The following is a 21797-nucleotide window of genomic DNA, read 5'->3' as shown; positions in this document are numbered from 1 at the left end:
TGGACAATTGTAGCGAATACCTATTTGCGCGCTGGGTATTTCCTGGGAATATTTGTGACTTGTTACGTTCTCAAGATGGTAGCTTATTGGATTTTATTCTTAACGAATATAAAAAAAAATACAAAAATCTGTTGCAGACATCATCCATTTCGTCAATTCTGCCTAGTGTATTGGCATCGAGTTAGAACTGCGACATAACGTTACAGATGAACGCACATGAGACTACGAAATAATTACCCTAGGGTAGACAAATTAATAGATAATGTATGTTATTGCATCGTCTTGCATCCCAATGCCCATATTTTTTCGGATAATTTATTATTAATTTTGTTTAAAAAATTGACAAGTGAACATGACGCAGTCAACATGGAACATGAGTTTGCGCGTGACACGCGTCAAACAGCGACGTCTCGTCTGCAGTCACTTAACGTCTAAAGCACCTGGCGTGTAGATCAATACAGCCGTTTACCTATATGAATTGAATAATTTAAAAAATAAATAAAATAAGACGATATCTGCAAAAATGCTGTTCTTAACAATTATTTAAAACACTAAGAAGGAGTTTGGTTATTTCTTTTTATTGTCTGACTGTCTACAAATAGTTTCGTTGCCAACTTTTAAGGTACGTACAAGAAAATATTGATTTACTAAATTTAATGCCTTACTTAAAATGTAACAATTAGAAATTCGTAAATAGAAGTTTAAATTGTGCACTGGCGCATTGTTTTATGTCGTAAGATTTCTTAGGAATGGCTCCCTGGTCTAAACAATGACACCATGTCAAAGTATTTCAAACCGAACATTTAAAATTACTTTGACATTACCTAGTAAGCACCAATAAGTTGACAAACTGTCATTACAAATAATGCAAGTCAAGTCAGTGATTGGCCTAAAGATTTCATATTTAGATAGTGGTGACAATTATAGTATTTGTGTGTGGGTTTTTTTCAGAGTATTTTTCTGAGTATTATAATTAAACAAAGTTTAAGTAATATTTGTCATAAATATGAAACGAATCATTTGGCAATGAAAAGCGCGGATATGACTCTAAGAAAAACGTCTGCTTATTCAAAAGAATATTGCTTTTTTTTAATATGTTTTCTGAACATAAGATGGTCAAGTATTCACACAAACCAAAAAGTGTACTTTGAATTGTCTAAGGAGCATATGTTTTGCATTCAAGATATATGCTATATACGTAATAAACTGCATCTAAAATTGCCCTTATTAATCAAGACGTTACGTGATGGGGTGATTTTCAAGACGTTTTGTGTTGTACATTACGTAACATCAACCGATACACCGGTGCGTTATTGTTGTTGTAATTAGGGCGTCTGTCATTCAGTTGTCAAAATTGTAAATACCTGACAAAACGATACTACCGTTGACGTTTTGTTCCTACTAATTGATTAACGTGTGGATCGAGGCAGTAAACTTAAATACCCCCCCCCCCCCCACACACACACACGCTTTTTATCATAAATACAGTTACAACATATTACATATTATCATATATCATATATACATTTGTATCATTCATACAGTTTCGATTTTTAAACGACATATTTTAACCATGTTTTGCTCTTGTTTATGTTATAAGAATGTCGCATATTCTTTTAATTCTGTTGATGCTGTTGATAGCTATGAAGGTGAAGATGACCATCATGATAATGTTCCAAACAAACTTGTATTTGATAATGATTCTCACGCTGCTCTTGCTTCTGCTATGGATAATTACGACAATCATGATGATGCTAGAGATTATGATGATTCTGCTGCTGCTGTTGTGGATGATGGTTGTGATGGTTATGATGGTGATTAAGAAGAGCATCATCAGCATCAGCATCACCGTCCGCGCTGTTGTATTCAGATATTCATCGTATAACAGTATAACAACAAAACATAAATATGGGGAAAATGGGTTTAATGCATGTGCGTAAATTGTCGTCCCAGATTAGCCTGTGCAGTCCGATTATGCTAATCAGGGACAACATTATCCGCATAATCTGATACTTACCTATCCGCATAATCTGATACTTCCCTATCCGCATAATCTGATACTTTCCTATCCGCATAATCTGATACTTCCATATCCGCATAATCTGATACTTCCCTATCCGCATAATCTGATACTTCCTTTGAGCAAATAATTCAATTACATCGGAAATTGCCGTCCCTCATTTATCTGTACGAACAACACGGCACTTTACTTTCATGCGTTAAACCCCGTTTTCCCAGAGCGAGGATCATTTACATTAATCCTTAGAAAACATAGCTTAACCCATTTATGCCTAGCGTCTAGAAAAAAGGCCTTTGCAAACAGCGTTGACCCAGATGAGACGTCTCATCAGGGTCTGCGCTGTTTGCTTAACGGAATTTCTGTAAAATTATTCTAAATATAAAAATAAATATACTAGTCATCCGTAATTTTGGAAATAAATTGATCCAATTTAGAAGGATGGGAGATTCCACTCGGCTAAAAGGGATCTTTTCACGGTTTGGTAAATTGACAAAATTGAAAAAAGTTGTTTCAGATTCGCAAATTTTCGTTTTAGTTATGATATTTGTAAGGAAACAGTATTACTGAACATTTACCATAGTCCAATACATCCATTATATGTATCTTTTGACGATTTGAAAACCTAAAAATTATAAAGCGTTGCAACGCGAAACGATTGAATAATTTTGAGAGTTCTGTTGTTGTCGTTTAAATTTACGAAACGACGAAGATTGCTTATATAAGGTATAAAATACATAATCTGCGTATACCTGGCGGAATAGCCGAGAGGGCTGATGCGTTTTTACTTCAGACTAACTCCAGGACTTCGGGGTTCACTGGTTCGACCCCTGGTACCGGCTACTTTTTTTCCTTTTTTTAATTTTATTTTTTGATTTTTTACTGGAGCTTTTAAGATCCAATGTTTACATTTATCAATATAAAGCATTTAATGACAAACTTCAAAATATGCCAAAATCTGTGAAAAGGCCCCTTTAATGGGTTAAAACAAACTATGCAACCAAATGCCGAAACTACATGTATTTATGGTGAAAACTATCAAGCGAGCAATGGGATGTGTTTCCTTGTAAATGATAAGAATGTATTAGTGTCAAGCGTTAACATACGCAGAATATACATTAGCATCTACCACCTACACACCGAATGTTTTACATCCGCGTGTCATCTTTTGTTCAATAAGATACATCTATAAATCGTCACTTTTATTTTCTCGCCAAACCGTTATGTTGAACAAGTTGTATTGTATTCGCTGACATCCCAGCCAAACATTTTGGAACTGTTTTAAAGATGAGATCAAAGTTATAAGACACACTGTTTAAATGCCGTACGTACAAATTACAAAGTTATATAAGAGGCTGAAAAAAATGAAATCAAACAACGTGAAAAGTGCCATTCGTCTTTTTCTCGTATTATATTCACATTTCTAATAACCGTTAGTGTCATCAGTTGAGCAGTATTTGTTCGTTGCTTTATTCATTTCATATTCTCATAAATTGATTTCTGCAAGTGCTGAGTTCTTTATTGACTGTTATCTAACTTTCAACCACGTATTTTGTCTTTTATTTTTCATCAATTTATACACTCTGTCAGTTTCATTGTACATATTTATTAGTTTGAATTAATGTATATAAAGCATCACTTCTGTAAGAACTGCTTTTGTGTTCAGCTTTGCCATTTATTTCAACGCACTTTTTGTTTCAACTTCTCATTTATTATAACGTATATATTTGTTAATCCAGGCTTTACTAGAGACACAAAACGGTACTATCAATGTGGCTGCGGGCGCTGCTTCTGGTCTCGTGCTCATGTCACGTGACGTGGGGGTACAGCACGGGAGCGCCAACGCGTTCTTGTGGGGACATGACCCCGGGTCACGGAAGCCCCATCAATACTGACCCAGTACCCTTTCTCGTGGAGGTGTCCAAGACTCGTTATGCTCCAAACGAGAGAATTTACGGTATGTGGGCTTGTTCGTGTTTCTTGTCTATATACGAATGTTTGCGTTCGTTGTAACTCTACTCTGCTCCGAACATGATCATTTACGATACGTGTGTTTGTTCGTTTTCTTGTGTGTTAATTGGCGGGTAGTTCATGCGTTCTTCAGATTTCCCTCTTTCACTTGTAAAGATGTACACATTTTCAACTGGATCAATCGTTATGTATTAAGAGTAACGATGAATCCATGTTGTCTTTAAAACTAATAAAACAATATGAATTGTTACTTATGTCACGAACATTTAAACTCAATTAAAGTATTTGCGTATTGTGAACTTGAAGCAACTGTCGAAACAACTAGCATCCAGCTATTGACTTCATCAAGATAAGGTCTATCATGATTTCGGAACATAACCATTATCATCTGTCAATATTGTCAAATAGGAATAAGAGAAATCCATGTTAGTAAAATCTATATTCTATTTCAGTTCGCATACGAGGTTGTGGCCTGGCTAAATTCAAAGGTTTCATGATCCAACCCCGATCGGCCGTTTATCCCGACCGACCGGCTTTCCTTGGTGCATTTCTCCGAGTCAGGGGCACCCGGTACGAGTGTGTGCGGAGTGGGGTAAGTTCAACATGTATTGAAACAATCTCCACGCAGAGTTGTCGTTCCTTGCTCTCACATACAACTCTGCGAAAGGCTTAGCCCTCCATTTTGTCTATAAAATAGATAAAACCGAACAAACGCATTCAACGTATATTTGATTGGATATTTAAGATTGCACGCATTAAATTAAGAAATATGACTTTTAAATGTACGATATATCGTGCAAAAACTTGCGAGTTTTAATGCAACTCTTTGGAACTAATTTATTGCCCATTTACGCAGATGAATCATTCCACGCACTTCACAAATGTAAACAATTGAACATATTTGTTTGAGTGACGTTAGGAATTGCTTCGACGTGTGTATGTATGTTGGTTTCTTAACATAAAAAAAAACCATATCAATTTTATAATACTGAATTAAGACTGATATAAGATATCATGGTATGAGATGGTTTTCTTTAATGCAGTGAATGCAATGTAACCGTCGTGAAAGAGATTGTTTAGTATTCTGTAACCTCAATTATGAACGCTTGAAATGATCATGACATAAATGAAACGCTATTATAACAATAGTCCGTCCTGAGCCCAACACAGAGGTGAATGTAATGTAACCGTCGTGCAAGAGATTGCAAGAGATTGGTATTGAAACCGTGTTAGCAATGTACATTGTTCTTGTATGCGCATTCGTTAAACGTTTGCCTTATTATCACAAACCACATTTAGCACATGCGTTAGATATAGTAATTTACTATATGGCATTTTTGACGTTAACGGAGAAACTAACTCTAATTCGTCACATAACGGACAAAAATAAATATTTATTATCATAAGTTCGCTTATTGCAATGTGCGCCTCAAATGAAACGAACTATTTTTTAAATCCATTTATGCCTAGCGTATAGAAAAAAGGCCTTGGCAAACAGCGTATAACCCAGAAGAGACGCAGCATGATGCATTGTCTCGTCTGGGTCTGCGCTGTTTGCTTAAAGGAATTTCTGTAAGAAATATTCAAAATATAGAAAAAACATACACTAGACATCCCTTAATTTTGGAAATAAATTGATCCAATATAGAAGGATGGGAAAGTCCACTTGGTATAAATGGGGTAATGATCTTAACGTTTACTCATGATTAGGAAATGCCAACGTAAGATTAGACCAGTAAGACCACATTCTTCACACGTATGTGCAGGGAAAGATTTGCTAATAAAGTATCGTACAATACAACTGTGATTATGTAGCATGGGCTAAAGTAAAAAAACAACAACCCCTTTTTGAGAGATCACGCCTATGTCGTGAAAGATCCACGTGAACATGTACACATGATATTGCCTTAATGTGCACAATTCAAGCAACGATTTTTTTTAATTGCTACTGCTCTGCTGAGATAATGGTCACAATTTACAGTATTTTGTTTACTTGTTGAAATGGAATTGGTAAATATGATACCATATGGGGTTGAAATGGAATGGAACGGCTTAATTTTGCTAGCACGTCAATTTTAGTCTTAACCCATTTATGCCAAGTGGATTGTCCCATCCTTCAAAATTGGATCATTTTATTTCCAAAATAAGGGATTTCTAGTATGTGTATTTCCATATTTAGAATATTTCTTACAGAAATTCTTTAAAGCAAACAGCGCAGACCCTGATGAGACGCCGCACCATGCGGCGTCTCATCTGGGTCTACGCTGTTTGCCAAGGCCTTTATTCTAGACGCTAGGCATAAATGGGTTAATTTTGATAGCACGTTAATGTTAGTCTTAGCTGTGACGCTTCTACTTCAGGCAGTGTTGACTCACAGCGATAACTCGGAGAAGAATTCGCTGACCTTAACCTGGATTGCGCCCCCTGGACCAGCAGGTCACGTGGTGTTCCGGTAAGAAATTGAAATTACGAATGAAATCAAAACAGATACATGGCGAATAAGAAAGAATACCAGTTATTTCTTTTGACGACATAAAATGGGGAAGAAAAAGGAGTGATATCCTCGGTGTTTACATACATGAACTTAACTCAATACGTGCTTGCAATATGGTACAAGTAAAACTGTATAATTGTACATTCAATAAATACTTATATTTGAATTTGAATAATTTGCTTATTTAAATTCTTTAAATTAAAATTGTACATATCTAATCACTATGTTTACCAATAAATACACATGTATATGTATTGAGATTATATTTATTACTTAAGCATGAACTGCAATTTACATTGGCAATTTTTGTCGATTAAACGGAGTTTTTTATAAAACAATCATCATTTTTACAGAGTGACTTTCGTTCATTCCTTCACGAACTACTGGGTCGGTATAAACTCGCCCGTGGTCTATGACGGCGTGTCACGTGACCTGACGATGATGCAAGCCTTCAGTCTCCAGTCTGCCACCGACCAGTCTTGTCTGCCGACAAGGCCGCCGGCCACAACCACTATCCGACCGACAGCCACCACGATCCGGCCAACAACGACCACCATCATCAGGGCAACCACGGCCAGATTTCTTCCCACGCCAAGGGCACCTAGTGCAACAACGGCCAGATTCATTCCAACACCAAGGGATCCTGTCTTTATCGCAGGAACGACTACGACTAGCCCGGCTCGCAGACCGCCCGCTACAAAGGCGCCGTCGCCTGCCGAGTTCGGAATAACGGATTCATTTTTGGATGGTTTTTATTCTACCATAGCGTCAACGTCAACTAGACGACAGCAGCTAACATCAACTTTAACAACAACGCAAAGACCAACAACTACAATGATACCAACAACAAGCACTCAGCCACCACAAACAACAACCTTGTATCCAACAACAACACTTAGTACGACAACAACTACTACACAACGGCCCACAACGTCGACCACAACTACAGTGCCAACACCGGCTCCAACGACCCGTCGGCAAGCTACATCAACAGAACGACTTCCGCCGGTTGTTCCCATCGATTACGACTACGGCGGCTTGGACCCGGCTATTGACCTCTACACGACAACGGAATCGGCAGGAGTAATAATGGACACAACCACGTTTCGCCCAACCACCACAGCTCCAACAACCACAACAACAACAGCAACAACAACACGCCCGACTACTACCACTACACCACGGCCAACAACAACTATAGCTCCGACCACAACAACGAGAGCAACAACAACAAGAGAAACAACAACAAAAACTACTACTACTACAACACCAATTCCAACAACAACAACAGAAGTTCTCACGACAACGGAAGAGTTAATATTTCCAGAAACAACGACACTGGAAATAATAACGACAACAACAAATCAACCAACAACAACTACTACTACTACAAAACCAACAACAACTGAAAGAACAACAACGATAAAAATTGCAACGACTGAAGTTCCAACGACAACTATTGGGGAGACAACATCGTTAAGGCAGACAACAACTACGCAAACAGATGCACCTTTTACTACAACAACAAGAGCAACAACAACAACCGTGATCGTACCCACAACGGGCCAGTCTATCTGGACGACAGCAAATAATCCGGTACCCACAAAGTTTAACAAATATTCACCGACCACCGAGCAGACTCGAAATTATGGTCTTAGCACGAACAGGTCGATACCGACAGAACCATTTGTTCAGATAACTAATACGATCTTTGATGATATAAATAGAAACATTGTTAATAATATCACTACTCTATCCGGAAATGGCATTAACACTATCGATGCAATAAACAGAAACGATGGACTGTATACGAGTTCTTTTAATAGCAACAGCGTTTCACGGAATGTCCCGGTTATGGGAAACGGGAATGAATTTACAGATACTGCTATAAATAACCAAGGAACTATTTTTAGAGATGATGTCACTGCTAATATCATGAATGCCATTAGCGCAAATTCAAAACCAACAAATAACTTTGATGTTTCTAATAAAAATAATGTTGGAAATGCGATGGCTATTGCTAATGTTATCACTGACAAAAATATTCGCATCGATTCAGTTCAAGGGAACAATCTAAATCACGTGAATACGATCAGGAGTGACTTGGTAACATCCCAGAATATTTTTGCAGCTGAGGGAGGTTTATTAAAATCGGACCAGCAAATTCTAGAAGAATACATCTTCCAATCGCAAACAACAACCAGTATTCCAAAAACAAAGCCTTCGGACACTCGAAATGGGCCTTCTATGCAAACTAGACCCTCCACCCCTAATATAATCGGAAATCCTTTCATAAACGCACGACCGCAACCGACAACAAGCGAAAGTTCACGATTTATTCCAACTGCAAGACTGCCAATTGGTGCTAGTAACACGGTTTACCCGTTCTTGAACCCTGATGTGTATCCTGTAAACCGAAATAATGACCAGGAACGAGGTCAGACAGGAAACAACGTACAGTACCCGTCCACAGAAATGAGTTCTCAGTTTAACCCAACAGATCCACCAACACAACCCGACTCGTATCCGACGGCGGATCGGCCATCCCCGCACCCCACCGCCGTACTGAGTAGCTTCAAAAGTAACGACAATTCCAGAGATCCACTTCCGTTACCTGACCTAAACTTTACCATGACAATTCCTCCTCAGAAACACATACATCCTACACATGAAGAAGAAACAAAGAAAGTTGCGAGTTATCAAACGACCATTTTGCCGACCCCGAGGCCAACGACAGCTCGCGTGACGACACCGACGTCGGTAATAATGCCGACGCGCATGCGCGATGCATATTTGACACCAGATCCAAGGTGCGGCTCTACCAAAGGCTGCTTCGATGATTGTATGGGAGGATTATGCGACTTCATCGTGTCTTGGTCCCCTGAGAAGAACACTACAAAGTTTGAAATACGGACTAAGCCCAAGACAAGCGGTCCCTACTGGGTTGCTATTGGTTTCAGTGACGACAAAATGATGGTTAGTTATAATTGACTGCTATCTGTTTTATCACATATATATTTGTATTATGAATGCATCACGGATACAGAGGTCGATAGCGGCACTTGATGTTCATATCATTACCGATTTAGCCACTGCTACTGATTGTATAGCGCCTTCAATAAGTTTTCCGGGAAAAACGTGTCAATTATAAAAGTTAAAATCGTGCTAATAGTATGTAAAGAGGAGCAATATGTGCTTAGCAAATTATTTCATTTTTTTCCAACCATATACTTAATTTTAAAGGCATAATACAATATTAGACACCTCCGTGCACATATACTGATAAATCAGAATAATTAATTTTATAAATTTGCATGTTTACATACATCGTTGCTATGGTTACCATAGGGCCTTGATAGCGTCACTGAATGCATCACGGACGGGGAGCGCGTGGAGGCATTCCAATCATACAACCTCGACTACTACCGGAACATGCGTTTGCTCACGGTAGGTTCATAGTTACCATGTTATCATTTGCCTGCATCAACTTGGGTGCTCATTAAATCGTTAAGCCTAAATAACGCGCTTTAATTGTCGCCTATATTTGTAATAGCTTTATTTTCGCGCCCGTGTAAAACGAGTTCGTTGAGGTCAGTTTCAGTAATCTTCGTAGCCATACTGAGATACTGAGGCACGACGAGGCAGCTGCCTATATATATATATATATATATATATATATATATATATATATATATATATATATATATATATATATATATATATATATATATATATATATATATATATATATATATATATATATATTGAATTCTCCGACAAACGTTTATCAGAATTAGGTCGGTAGCATAATGAAATTAATTAATGCAACTTAAATCGCAATTTTTGCTTTTAATTATGAAAAATAATTATGGGCAAAAGAAGAACTGGAAACTCAGTTTCAGCAGCTTAGAAAAAAAACTCACATTGGAAGGAATGTCAAAAGGAACGCAATGACAATTGCTGAGATGCACCTGGGTTTTTTCGTATGTCTCACGAGTGAGACATTTAACAAAAGCATTATTGAACACATTAGTAAGAACGTCATCGACGTAATAGTTTCCAGCGGCCCATGAAGCATTTATGTGCAGTTTCATAAAAACCATGCGTCTGCGTCTCTCTGTAATTCTTTATTGCGTTCTTACAGATGCATTCAGAGTAATTATTGAGCAAAATCAAAAACCGCATACATTACTTGTGGTCAGTGGAATGGTTATGTGGAATCGGAATTCAATAATATGGTGGAATATTGCCACTAAAATTGCATTATTTTTACTTCCTTTTTGCATATAATAAGGCTATTTTATACTTTCCGTGAAATTTAAAAACAAATTAAAAACCTTTTGGATTTTGTATACAATGTGCTAGACACATAAAATGCTTGAAATGCCTAGCACATAAACGTGAAGCTATGACAAGATCCATGCTACCGGACCAGCGTTCATTGGCATTCGGATTGCCACAAACGTTTTTTTTTAACTAAATTGCTTGTTTCAGAATGGGTCTAGCCAAAATGGCGGCTGTTTGTTTGCCTGTCATTGAAAGAATTAATTGCACCCCATCGAACAAAAAAGCTGTATATTAGGAAAGTATTTGTCAATATTAATAGACAATAAGTCACGTACCGCGATCTATTTTCAGCCAAAGCTTGGCCTACTCGGTGAAGCTGGTTCCCTACAAAACGGCATATTCCAGTGCAGCTTCGAGCGTGCCAACTTTGTAGCCGGAGAGAAGGATGTGTTCGACCTTAACAAGGACTGGCACATAATGTTCGCGGAGGGCCAGGCATTTGGCGGTAAGTTGAGAACTATAAATAGATCTACCAAAAGAGTGCTCGGGATATGAATCCCAGGGACAACGTTTTCACAAACAGAAATATTTTACTCGTTTTTTTTTATTTAAATAAAATACTATTTTTTACTAATTATTTAAAAATTACTAGTATGTTGTACGTGCTAACAATTTTGAAACTATAGTACAATATTGGCTGTCGATGTGCCCCTTGCAGCGATTATTGTTGCTATAAAATGTAGTCGACTGAATACATGCATTACTTGTTAGTTCCGTTGTAGGTAGAAAACAGAAACAAGTTTACAATTGAAACAAACATTTTGATTATTTTAATATTTGAATAAACCCAAATAAAGTGCAGACCTATGACCTATCCTCTTGTTCGCATGCTTCACTATCATCAATTTTGGAGATTTGTGTTCTGTACTGGTAATGCACGAGTGTTCATCAATCCAGGAATCAAGATCCCACACCGTTACGACCGCGTTCCGCCGGTTTCTGCGGACCGTATCGACCTACAGCGATATCCGCCGGTGCATGAGCGCTTCGATCAAAGCCTGGCACTCAAGCACAATGTCAAGGTCGTCGACGAGAAAAGTGAGGCGAAACCGACTGAGCAAGTAAGATGGAATGCTAATTGCTATGTAGCATGACATGTATTTCAGCGAAGTAGTTGCTTTATAGGATGAACGATACCTGATGAACAAATGGTGGTGCGGTGGTCTAGTGGGGGTGGTGCGGTGGTCTAGTAGTAACACACTGGTCTACCATTCCAGAGGTCCCTGGTTCAATTCCTGGCCGGGGCACTGGAAATTTCAGAAATGCTTCAAGTGTTTCCCAACCAACTAGAGATGAACTGGTATGAAACCCAGGTAATTCTCGCGTGTATCGGTGCTATACACTGAGCACGTAAAAGAACCAAGGGATCTATTCGCAAAGAGCTAGGGTATCAAACCCGGGTTCCTTGTATCTCAATACTGTCTCTTCTGCTTGCTGTCTCTTCAGCAAAAACCAAAGGACCCCATTGGAAATAAGTGCTTGCACTTTCATGGGTTATCCTTGACCGCAAGGTCAAAAGAAATACAAATGAGTTTGCGACGTTTGTGTTTGTGTGTTTTAAAATACGATTTTGACACATGGTTATATAATGGCATGCGAACAGTACACACTGATGACAAACAAATGCAAGACTTATTGTAATTATTTGCTGAAGAGTTCGTGTTCGCTAAACACAATCAGCGTTTCGTAAAAGCAACACGCGTGCTATGCAAAAAACACACTAATTCTTGATTATTGGCTTTTTGTTTGCAAAGTGCTCTGACTTATTAACGATGGAATATATCACACATTTACACATTTTAAGGAAACTTATTACATTTTATTTTCACATATTCTTTTAGCTTTCATATTTGCCCGTCGACAAGGCGTGTGGCTCAAAGAAATCGTGTTTCCAAGACTGCAAGCCGGATGGATGTAAATTTATTGCATCCTGGGTAAATTCTCGTGATCACGTGACATTTGACATCCGTGCTATGTTGCCCGGCGACAATAACCAATGGATTGCCTTGGCATTTTCTAAGGACGACAAGATGGTAAGATATTTTAGAAGGGCGGGGTGTAAGACATCCAGGTCAAAATAATGTACCAATTCATATTCATATCTTCGATGAAATACTTTGAGCTTCATGGCATTTTTTTAAATTGAGCTTTATGTTGATACATAATGTAAGTTCTTAAAATGTGTTTGTAAGTTGCCTTTAACACAAAACATTATTACGTTAGTCAGCAATGCATTGGGTCAATGGTAGTGGGAATATTAATGTCAATAAAGCGTATATTTTACTACAAATAAGTGTGCGTAACATTTCGTTGAACAATTCTCAAATTTCATCAGATTCTGAATGAATGTTTAATTTTCCAGGGTGATGATAGCGTTGTGCAATGTGTTGCAAACGATGACGGAATCGTTGACGTCAAGCATTCCTTTAATGACGGCAAAAATAACATCAAAATCAAACAGGTGCGTTAAAACGAAGTTCACATGCTACTTTGCTGTTATGAAGAATTAAAGGATTTTTATTATTTCATGAGAACTGAAGAGACACACCCCAATACGTCAATTTTTGAAAGAAAAACAATTTTATTTCAATTCAATTGTGTTAGCGCGCACCGACCTCGAAATATATTTCTATATTATTTTCATTGTTTCAACTAAAACTTACTTGTTTCCAAATATGTAATTAAGTATAATTGTAATCATATGTAGGTAAAAGAACGTTACATCAAATTACAAATGAATGTTAAAAAGCATAAGTTATGCGTTATTTAAAATTAGTTTAATACCTGATGTTATTGCTAAAGTTTGGTTAACAACTGCAAGACACTCTCTTGTAGTCTTGTTTTGTGTTTTTGTTTTTTTTTTCGTTCACGTTCTACATATATATTTTAGCCGAAACTTGGTCTACTAAATAGCTCGGCGAGTTTTGTGGACGGCGTGTTCGTCTGTTCATTCCAAAGGCAGCGTTTTGTTCCGGAAGACGAGCGAATATTCGACCTTGACCAGCAGTGGACGCTTCTCTTTGCTCATGGGAAATCCAAGAAAGGTAAGAATAAAAAGAACGTGTGCGTTCAATCTACCTCGGTTGATTCCCAATTCAGAACTTTGTTCGACATCTTTGTTGACAAGGCTTTTTTCATCAGTGAGGAGAAAGGGCATGAGACCTTACATTTAAGCGCGTGAAGTTGCTTTTTGGGTAAAACGCACGTGTGTTTGTTCCAAAAGGAGAAATTACATTTGAAAGGTAAATATGTATGCGAACAAAGACAAAGAAAAGAAACTAAATCGGCTAATTTGCTTATCATGTTCATCACGTCTGTATAAGGGCATCTCATCTCCGTTTGCTTAGAATCGTTAAAAATATATTTAAAATCAACCAATAAAGTCATCGTCAGGACTGAAATTGGTCATTATTCCAGAAGAAACACCGAGGAAATATGCCTAAACTGGTTTCGGTGTGAAAAGGAAGTGATGACGCAACATGTACACTGTTTTACTCGGTGACTTTGTCTCAACAGTGAATGTATCGTTCTTTAATTCAATGATTTTCATTTAAAGCACGGCAAATAATTTAATGTTATCATTTGTATCGGGGTAATTAAGACACCGGGGTCTAGGGTTTTAAGCTTGTGATTTTTGCTGGGAGAAGCTGCCGTTACATGGCGGGTTATATGTAAGACAAAAACCTTTCAATATGTATTAATTTTAACGTTCTATACTGAATTCATCAAACAGTCAAGAATCGTATTGAACAATCTTTTGCGATGGCCATTGCGTGTGTGTATATCAGAGTTTATTTACAGGTCGTACCGGCTTCTGCATGAAGTCTCGTGCGCATAACGAGTTTTACTTCTCTCCTGTAGGTATAATGTTACCGCACACAATGGCGGAGATTCCCCACGTCTCCGACAACGCCGTAGATTTTGTTCGGAGCACCCCCAGTCTTATCACAGCACCGTCACTGTTCATTAAGATTCATGGTATGGTGTTTGTGCCTGAACTTATTATATATATTTTACTAATTATATCTTTACCTCAAACCGTTTAAATACTTAACTTGTAAAATTATATGAATACATTGTATATTGTGTATTTTCGTAGCAACCTTTGAGTCTTCCTACTTCTAATAAAAACACTCTTTTAAATAAGATTTTGTTTTAATCCGAAAAAATATCGAATCGTCCTAACATGTTCACATTAATTACAGCGGCTCTCATAGTATACAGCTGGACCCTTCACTGTAATTGGCGTCACTGGCTGCTATTTCCTGAGGCTCTATAAAACATTTTTAGTCGTGCTCTGTGAAAAGGGGGTTTAATGCAGTAAGTAAAGTGACGTCCCAGATTACAGGCTTATCTGGGACGACACTTTCCGCCTAAACTAGATTTTGCTAAGAAGAACCTTTCTTGAAACGAATAATATCATAAAAGCGGAAAGTGTCGTCCCCGATTAGCCTGTGTGGACTGCAGAGGCTAATCTGGTACGACACTTGACGAACATGCAGTAAACCCCCTTCTCACAGAGCACGGTCCATATGTATGATCACTTTTAAATAAATATTCTTATGAAACCACCCATCCAATGATATTTTTTCAAACAGCCGCCCTGATGATATTCGGTTGGATCCTTTGCGCCTCTGTGGCCAGCGTTATCGGCCGCTACTTCCAGCCGTACTACTGGGGTGAGAAGATGTTCGGAAGCAAGCTCTGGGTGAAGGTTCACTGGCTCTTCGTCCTGCTTACCACCGGTGCCGTTATCGGCGGCTTTGCCATCATCTTCGTCGGGGTCGACGGCATCAGTTTGCTCTACGAGGTACGTGGTCGCCCGAAGGACTTGAGGTTTTGTAGTTTATATAAACGGAGTCATTCGCATTTAAGGCTGAAGCATTGAGCCAACGTAAAAGTGTTGCGTATCGCTGTAGAAACATTTTTAAACAAATATACTAAACAGCCGACTTTTATAAAAAAAAATATGCTGGTTATAAATATTATTTATACAAAAGATATAAAATATTTGTATTCATAGAATGTTGAAAATCTCAGTCAAATAATTGAGTTATTAGTCGTATAAGATTTAATTTAACAATTTCTGTTTAATGAAGAAATGTCTAAAACAATAGTTTCATTATATAATGCGCGCTCTCGGAAAAAGAGAATTCATGCATGTACGAAAATTGTCGCCCCAGATTTGCCTTTTCCATCCGTACTGGCCAATCAGGGACGACACTCTCGCTTTTATGATGTATTTCGTTTAAAGGAAGATTTATTCTTAGCGAAAATCCAGTTTAGACCAGGGGCGTAGATAACCTCCAAACATTGGGGAGGCGGACACAAGGTCCCAGCTCTGAAAAGAATAACATTGTTAATGTAATAAATTTGGTGTTAAATATTAATGATAATAATAAAAAAAACATTATTAAGCAACAATACAAGTAATATTTGTATGCTGTTTTTTTCTAAATTTCGTTTGTATTTAGATCTTTTAACTTTCGGCTGAAAGTTTCGTCGCTGATGAGCCCTTGCGGACTGCACAGACAAATCATGAACGACACTTTACGCCTATGCATTAAGCCCAATATACCCAGAGCGTAACGTATATTTTGTACTTGTTTTAGAATCCGGTGTCCAACTTTAATGGCGCTCATCCGATCATGGGGCTGGTAGTGGCGCTCTTGGCGCTACTCAATGTAAGTAGATTCAACTAGAGCCTAGTTTTCTTGGATTTGCTTCATATAAGACAAATAATTGCAAGGAACTGAATGATAAAATCTGCACTGAATAAGTAACACTGAAAAACAAAACGAAATTGTAAACGTCAGGATTTTTTTCCTTGTTTTGTTCCGGTGAAAGATTTTTGTATTAATTACATATTTCATTATTGTATTTATTAAATTGTGCAATACTTTACTGTATATATATTTAAGGATTGAATTTAATTTTGATTGCGTGCATGCGGTTAAGTACTTAATTGTTGAACTGGCAAATCCATGATACACCTTGTATTCAGCTACATACTAACATCCAAAAGCGATGCATTTATTTGTTATATTCAATACTTAATCTTTACTGAGCGTATGTCATTCACTTTTTTCCAGCCCCTGTTGCTATGTCTGCGCCCCTCTGAGGACTCGTCCAGCCGGGCATTCTTCAACTGTCTCTACTGGATCGTGGAGATCGGGGCCCACGTGCTAGCAGGTTAGAATAAGGAGCCGTCATTTTGACGCGCGCTCAAGTCTGTGACATCTCTCCATATTTTGCTTATGATATACTTCAGCTTGATAAAAAAGCAAATAATAAAGTTATGAAAATAATAACGTTATAAATACCAAATTCTTGTGGTACCAAACACCTGACACCACTCAAACATTACAATACACACTTGATACATCGCCTTCTAAGTGTTTTCTCCCTAGATTGTTTATAAATGTTGCCTTTCAAACAGTCTTTATCAGTGTCATTTCCTACACTTTCTTGACCAATTTCGTCTGCCACACTTTCTGAATCACTATCGTCTGCCACGCGTTATTAAAAAATGCCGTCCGTCACACTTTCTGTATATGTGTCGTCTACCGCACTGTCTTGATCCAATCCGTCTGTCACACGTTATTGTCCCCTACCGGTTTTCACCGGAGGGGACTTATGGTTTGCGCTCCGTCTGTCAGTCCGTCCGTCACACTTTTCTGAATCCTGCGATAACTTTAAAAGTTCTTAATATTTTTTCATGAAACTTCGAACATGGATAGATGGCAATATGGACATTATGCACGTCATTTCATTTTGTTCCTACGTCAAAAATTCTGGTTGCTATGGCAACAAATAGACTAAAAAATACTGCTGAAAATGGTGGTTTTCTGGATCCTGCGATAACTTTAAAAGTTCTGAATATTTTTTCATAAAACTTGGAACATGGATAGATGGCAATATGGACATTATGCACGTCATTTCATTTTGTTCCTACGTCAGAAATTGTGGTTGCTATGGAAACCAAAAAAGAAATCTGAAAATGGTGGAATTTCTGACAATGGTGGAGCCGGTAGGGGAACCATATTGCTTGACAATAGCCTTGTTTATCAATGCCTTCTGTCACAATTACTGTATCTGTGTCGTCTGCCGCAGTTTCTTCGTCTATCTCTTCTGCAACAAATCTTGATCTATGTCGCCAGCCACACCCTCATAATCAATATCGAAAGCCACACTTTTTGATGTATGTTGTCTTCGGTATTTACTTGACCAATTGCGTCTGCCTGCAGTGGTAACCATCTACGCCGGGTTCGGTCTGGCAAGTTTCCTCGTGCCGTCCTTCTTCACGTTCCTCATCATCGGCTTCACAGTCTACCAGATCCTTATCCTGCTCTTCCTGGAGGCACTCAAGAGCTATGACGCCAAGAAAAGTAAGTCCACGTGGTGTAGCGTCTGTTTTGGAATTATATAATAGGAGAAAATGAATATTGTCTCACCCAAGTTTGCTATTTTGTAATTGATAATATGTTCCTCGTGCGACCGGGATTACCAATAGACTCCAAATCACGAGGGTGGGGCAGTTCGTTGTAAAGATTGTTCCAAAATACACCGAGTAGGTTTTCTTCCAAGGATTCGAAATCAAAAGTGTCTAGCTTTAAGACATATATTCTTGTACACACTTTCCTTATGTACATTTAATTTAGTTTAAAAAAAATTGTCCTCCAGGTTTGATGAAAAAAATGTTTTCCTCTTAAAAGGTTCATGCGTGTATGCGTATTGCAACGTGAAAGCTGAAACTACATGACGACGGAAGCACGCGCATTTTAATTCACATACATTTGTTGTTGTTTTTTAAGTGTTTGAGGTTGATAAAATGTTAACGTTATCCTGTCAAAACTTGACTTAAAAAAAATGCAAGTACCGTAATAATGCTTGAATAGAAATATTTTTTTCCGCGGACTATTTCCTAGTGTATGCACATTGTGCTTACGGATCCATTATTACTTTCAATATACATTCTTTACATAGAAAGGTTACGTCAGCGAATTGGTAAGTCGAGAAGCGACACCTGTGGACACAAATCTTAATATAAAGCGGTTATGCAGGTGTTATAACCTTTTGTTTTCAGCGATAGAGCGGAAGAAGCAGTACCTATACGAGATGCAGGTGCGACCATGGGCCGCCCGGAAGAACAACAGCATCGAGGCCTATCTAGACCTCAACCACACGGTAAGAATGCGCTGTAGGGTTGTGTGGGTACATTCGAGCCTCGGTCTGGGAAAACGGGGCTTAATACTTAAACTGCGTTAAGTGTCGTCAAAGATTAGCTTGTTAAGTCCACACAGGCTTGTCAGGGACATTATTGTCTGCTTTTAAGATTTTTTGTTTACATAAAGTTCGTCGTAGCGAAAATAAATTTATGGTGGAAAGTCCCTTATTAGCCTGCGCGGACAAGATAATCTGAGACGACACTTTACGCACATGCATTAAGCTCGATTTTCCCAGAACGAGGCTCATACGATATACGAATCGCACGTCAGTAAAAGGGTACTGAAGGTTGTGTGGATACGAACGGAAATGTAACTTTTTGTTTTAAGGAAGTCTCTACTTAACGAAGATCAATTGGAGGTGGAAAGTGTCGTCATTTTACGCACATGCTATCTGTCCACATTCTCCCAGAACGAGGACCAGTTTTCTCAGAGCGCGGTTCATTTATGTCGTGTTCTGAGAAAACTGGGCTATTGTTTGTGCGTCAAGTGTCGTCCCAGATTAGCCTGTGCAATCCGCACAGGCTAATCAGGGACGACACTTTCCGCCTAAACAAGATTTTCGGTAAGAAGGGACTTCCTTTAAACGAAAAATACCATAAAAGCGGAAAGTGTCGTCCCTGATTAGCCTGTGTGGACTGCATAGGCTAATCTGGGACGACACTTTACGAACATGCATTATGCCCAGTTTTCTGAGAGCGCGGTTCATTTGATCTCAATTTTTCAGAGCAAGGCGCTGAAGCAGACTTTGCTTGCCGCGCACCTGATCCTTCTCTCCGCCCTTACCACCACCATGGTCGTACTGATCGTCATGAACGACTACGAGTACGCGCTGTGAGCTGCCGCGCACTTTCGGTACTGCTTACGAAACACGTTACGTTGCGTCGATGCGTGGGCACCGGTCGTCGCATCGTCAGACTTTATTTCTCATATAACTAACATCATACTTTCGTTACCAGAAATTTCTGTACACAGAACATATGCTTACACTTTACCGATTTTTAAACACAACTTTCATTGATGATATAAGTAGAGATGTTAGAAAAGTATATGTTCAACCAACTGGATTTGTGTGCAAAATTTCACTCGCATTGTGAAAACAACGAACAAGAAAGATTTGCAATATTATATAATAATCAAATAGAGAAAAAAGGAAGATGATTACACGAAATATGTTTCGGTCACTTATTCATCTGTCTTGGAACATATCATTTGCAAATTTGCTTGAACACCAACAGACACTAAGGGAATCGACGAATGCAGCCCTTTAAGACCAGTTTTCTATTCTAGAACATTCAGCAAGCTATTTTAACGGTGACTGTGTTTCAAAGATTAGTCTACATCGTATGTGTATATAATTTATGTAGTGTTGTCAAATACGTTTTCCGTGTTCAGTAGCAATTTCTCATTATTTCTCGGACAAGTGATATGTGGATCTCCACAATTGAACGGAAACTGTTGAAATTTTAGAAAAATAATACAGTAAAATGCACAGAACAAAATCAACAGTAAAAGTCATTGTTTTGTTACTTTAGAAAAGTGATGTCAAAAGAACTGAAACTTTGCCCAAAAATATGTTTGCATATAGAAGGACCATATTGGTATGGTAACCTATTACCCTTTTACATGCATAGTTTGTGTTTTAAAGGGGCCTTTTCACAGATTTTGGCATTTTTTAACTTATTCATTAAATTCTTTATATCGATAAATGTAAACATTGGATCGTAATAGCTCCAGTAAAAAATCAAGAATAAAATTAAAAAAAGGAAAAGAACATTGCCCGGACCAGGTTTCGAACCAGTGACCACCGGAGTCCTGCCAGAGTCCTGAAGTAAAAACGCCTTAGCCTACTGAGCTATTCCGCCGTGTACATATACTTGAAGTATTTTATACCTTATATAAGCAATCTTCGTAGTTTCACAAAATTTAACGACAAAAACAGAACTCTCCAAATTATTCAATCGTTTCGCGTTGCAACGCTTTATAATTTTTAGGTTTTAAAATCGTCAAAAGATGCATATAATGGCTATATTAGACCATGGTAAATGTTCAGTATTGCTGTTTCCTCACAAATATCATAACTAAAACGAAAATTTGCGAATCTGAGCAACTTTTTTCAATTTTGTCAATTTACCAAAGCGTGAAAAGATCCCTTTAAAAAGTGAAATAAATTTAGGTTACCGTCAAACAAATGCATTCCTCTTTAAAATAGTTTGACTATTAATTGCATTTAAAGGGGCCTTTTCACAGATTTTGGCATATTTTGAAGTTTGTCATTAAATGCTTTATATTGATAAATGTAAACATTGGACCTTAAAAGCTCCAGTAAAAAATCAAGAATAAAATTAAAAAAGGGAAAAAAAGTAGCCGGTACCAGGGCTCGAACCAGTGACCCCCGGAATCCTGGAATTAGTCTAAAGTAAAAACGCATTAGCCCTCTCGGCTATTCCACCAGGTATACACAGTGGAAGTATTTTATATCTTATATAAGCAATCTAAGTAGTTTCGTAAATTTAAACGACAACAACAGAACTCTCCAAATTATTCAATCGTTTCGCGTTGCAACGCTATATATTTTTTAGGTATTCAAATCGTCAAAAGATACATATAATGGCTATATTGGACTATGGTAAAAGTTCAGTAATAGTATTTCCTCACAAATATCATAACTAAAACGAAAATGTACGAATCTGAAACAACTTTTTTCAATTTTGTCAATTTACCAAACCGTGAAAAGATCCCT

General features: G+C 38.0%; 1 protein-coding gene across 1 annotated transcript; it reads left to right on the top strand.

Moving 5' to 3' along the window:
• Window positions 1-11246: 11246 nt before the first annotated feature.
• Window positions 11247-21132, top strand: LOC127852723 (putative ferric-chelate reductase 1). Its single transcript, XM_052386676.1, has 12 exons — window positions 11247-11274; window positions 11727-11890; window positions 12671-12862; window positions 13192-13290; window positions 13720-13873; window positions 14691-14807; window positions 15428-15639; window positions 16442-16513; window positions 16922-17021; window positions 18077-18217; window positions 18916-19016; window positions 19782-21132. Exons 1-12 carry the CDS (start codon window positions 11247-11249, stop codon window positions 19890-19892), a joined length of 1491 nt encoding a protein of 496 aa, XP_052242636.1. The 3' UTR covers window positions 19893-21132.
• Window positions 21133-21797: the final 665 nt, after the last annotated feature.

The sequence above is a fragment of the Dreissena polymorpha genome, chromosome 12 (assembly GCF_020536995.1).
Source record: "Dreissena polymorpha isolate Duluth1 chromosome 12, UMN_Dpol_1.0, whole genome shotgun sequence".
NCBI classification, from domain to species: domain Eukaryota; kingdom Metazoa; phylum Mollusca; class Bivalvia; order Myida; family Dreissenidae; genus Dreissena; species Dreissena polymorpha.
Note: the sequence above shows the minus strand (reverse complement) of the source record. Positions and strands in the feature narration are given on the sequence as shown.

Bases quoted from the DNA above. Each gene is read 5' to 3' on its own strand.
- LOC127852723 (XM_052386676.1), top strand. From the start codon at position 11,247: ATGTTCGCGGAGGGCCAGGCATTTGGCG. The intron at 12,863-13,191 runs GTAAGATATTTT...TTAATTTTCCAG, and splicing joins TTTCTAAGGACGACAAGATG to GGTGATGATAGCGTTGTGCA. The intron at 14,808-15,427 runs GTATGGTGTTTG...TTTTTCAAACAG, and splicing joins ACTGTTCATTAAGATTCATG to CCGCCCTGATGATATTCGGT.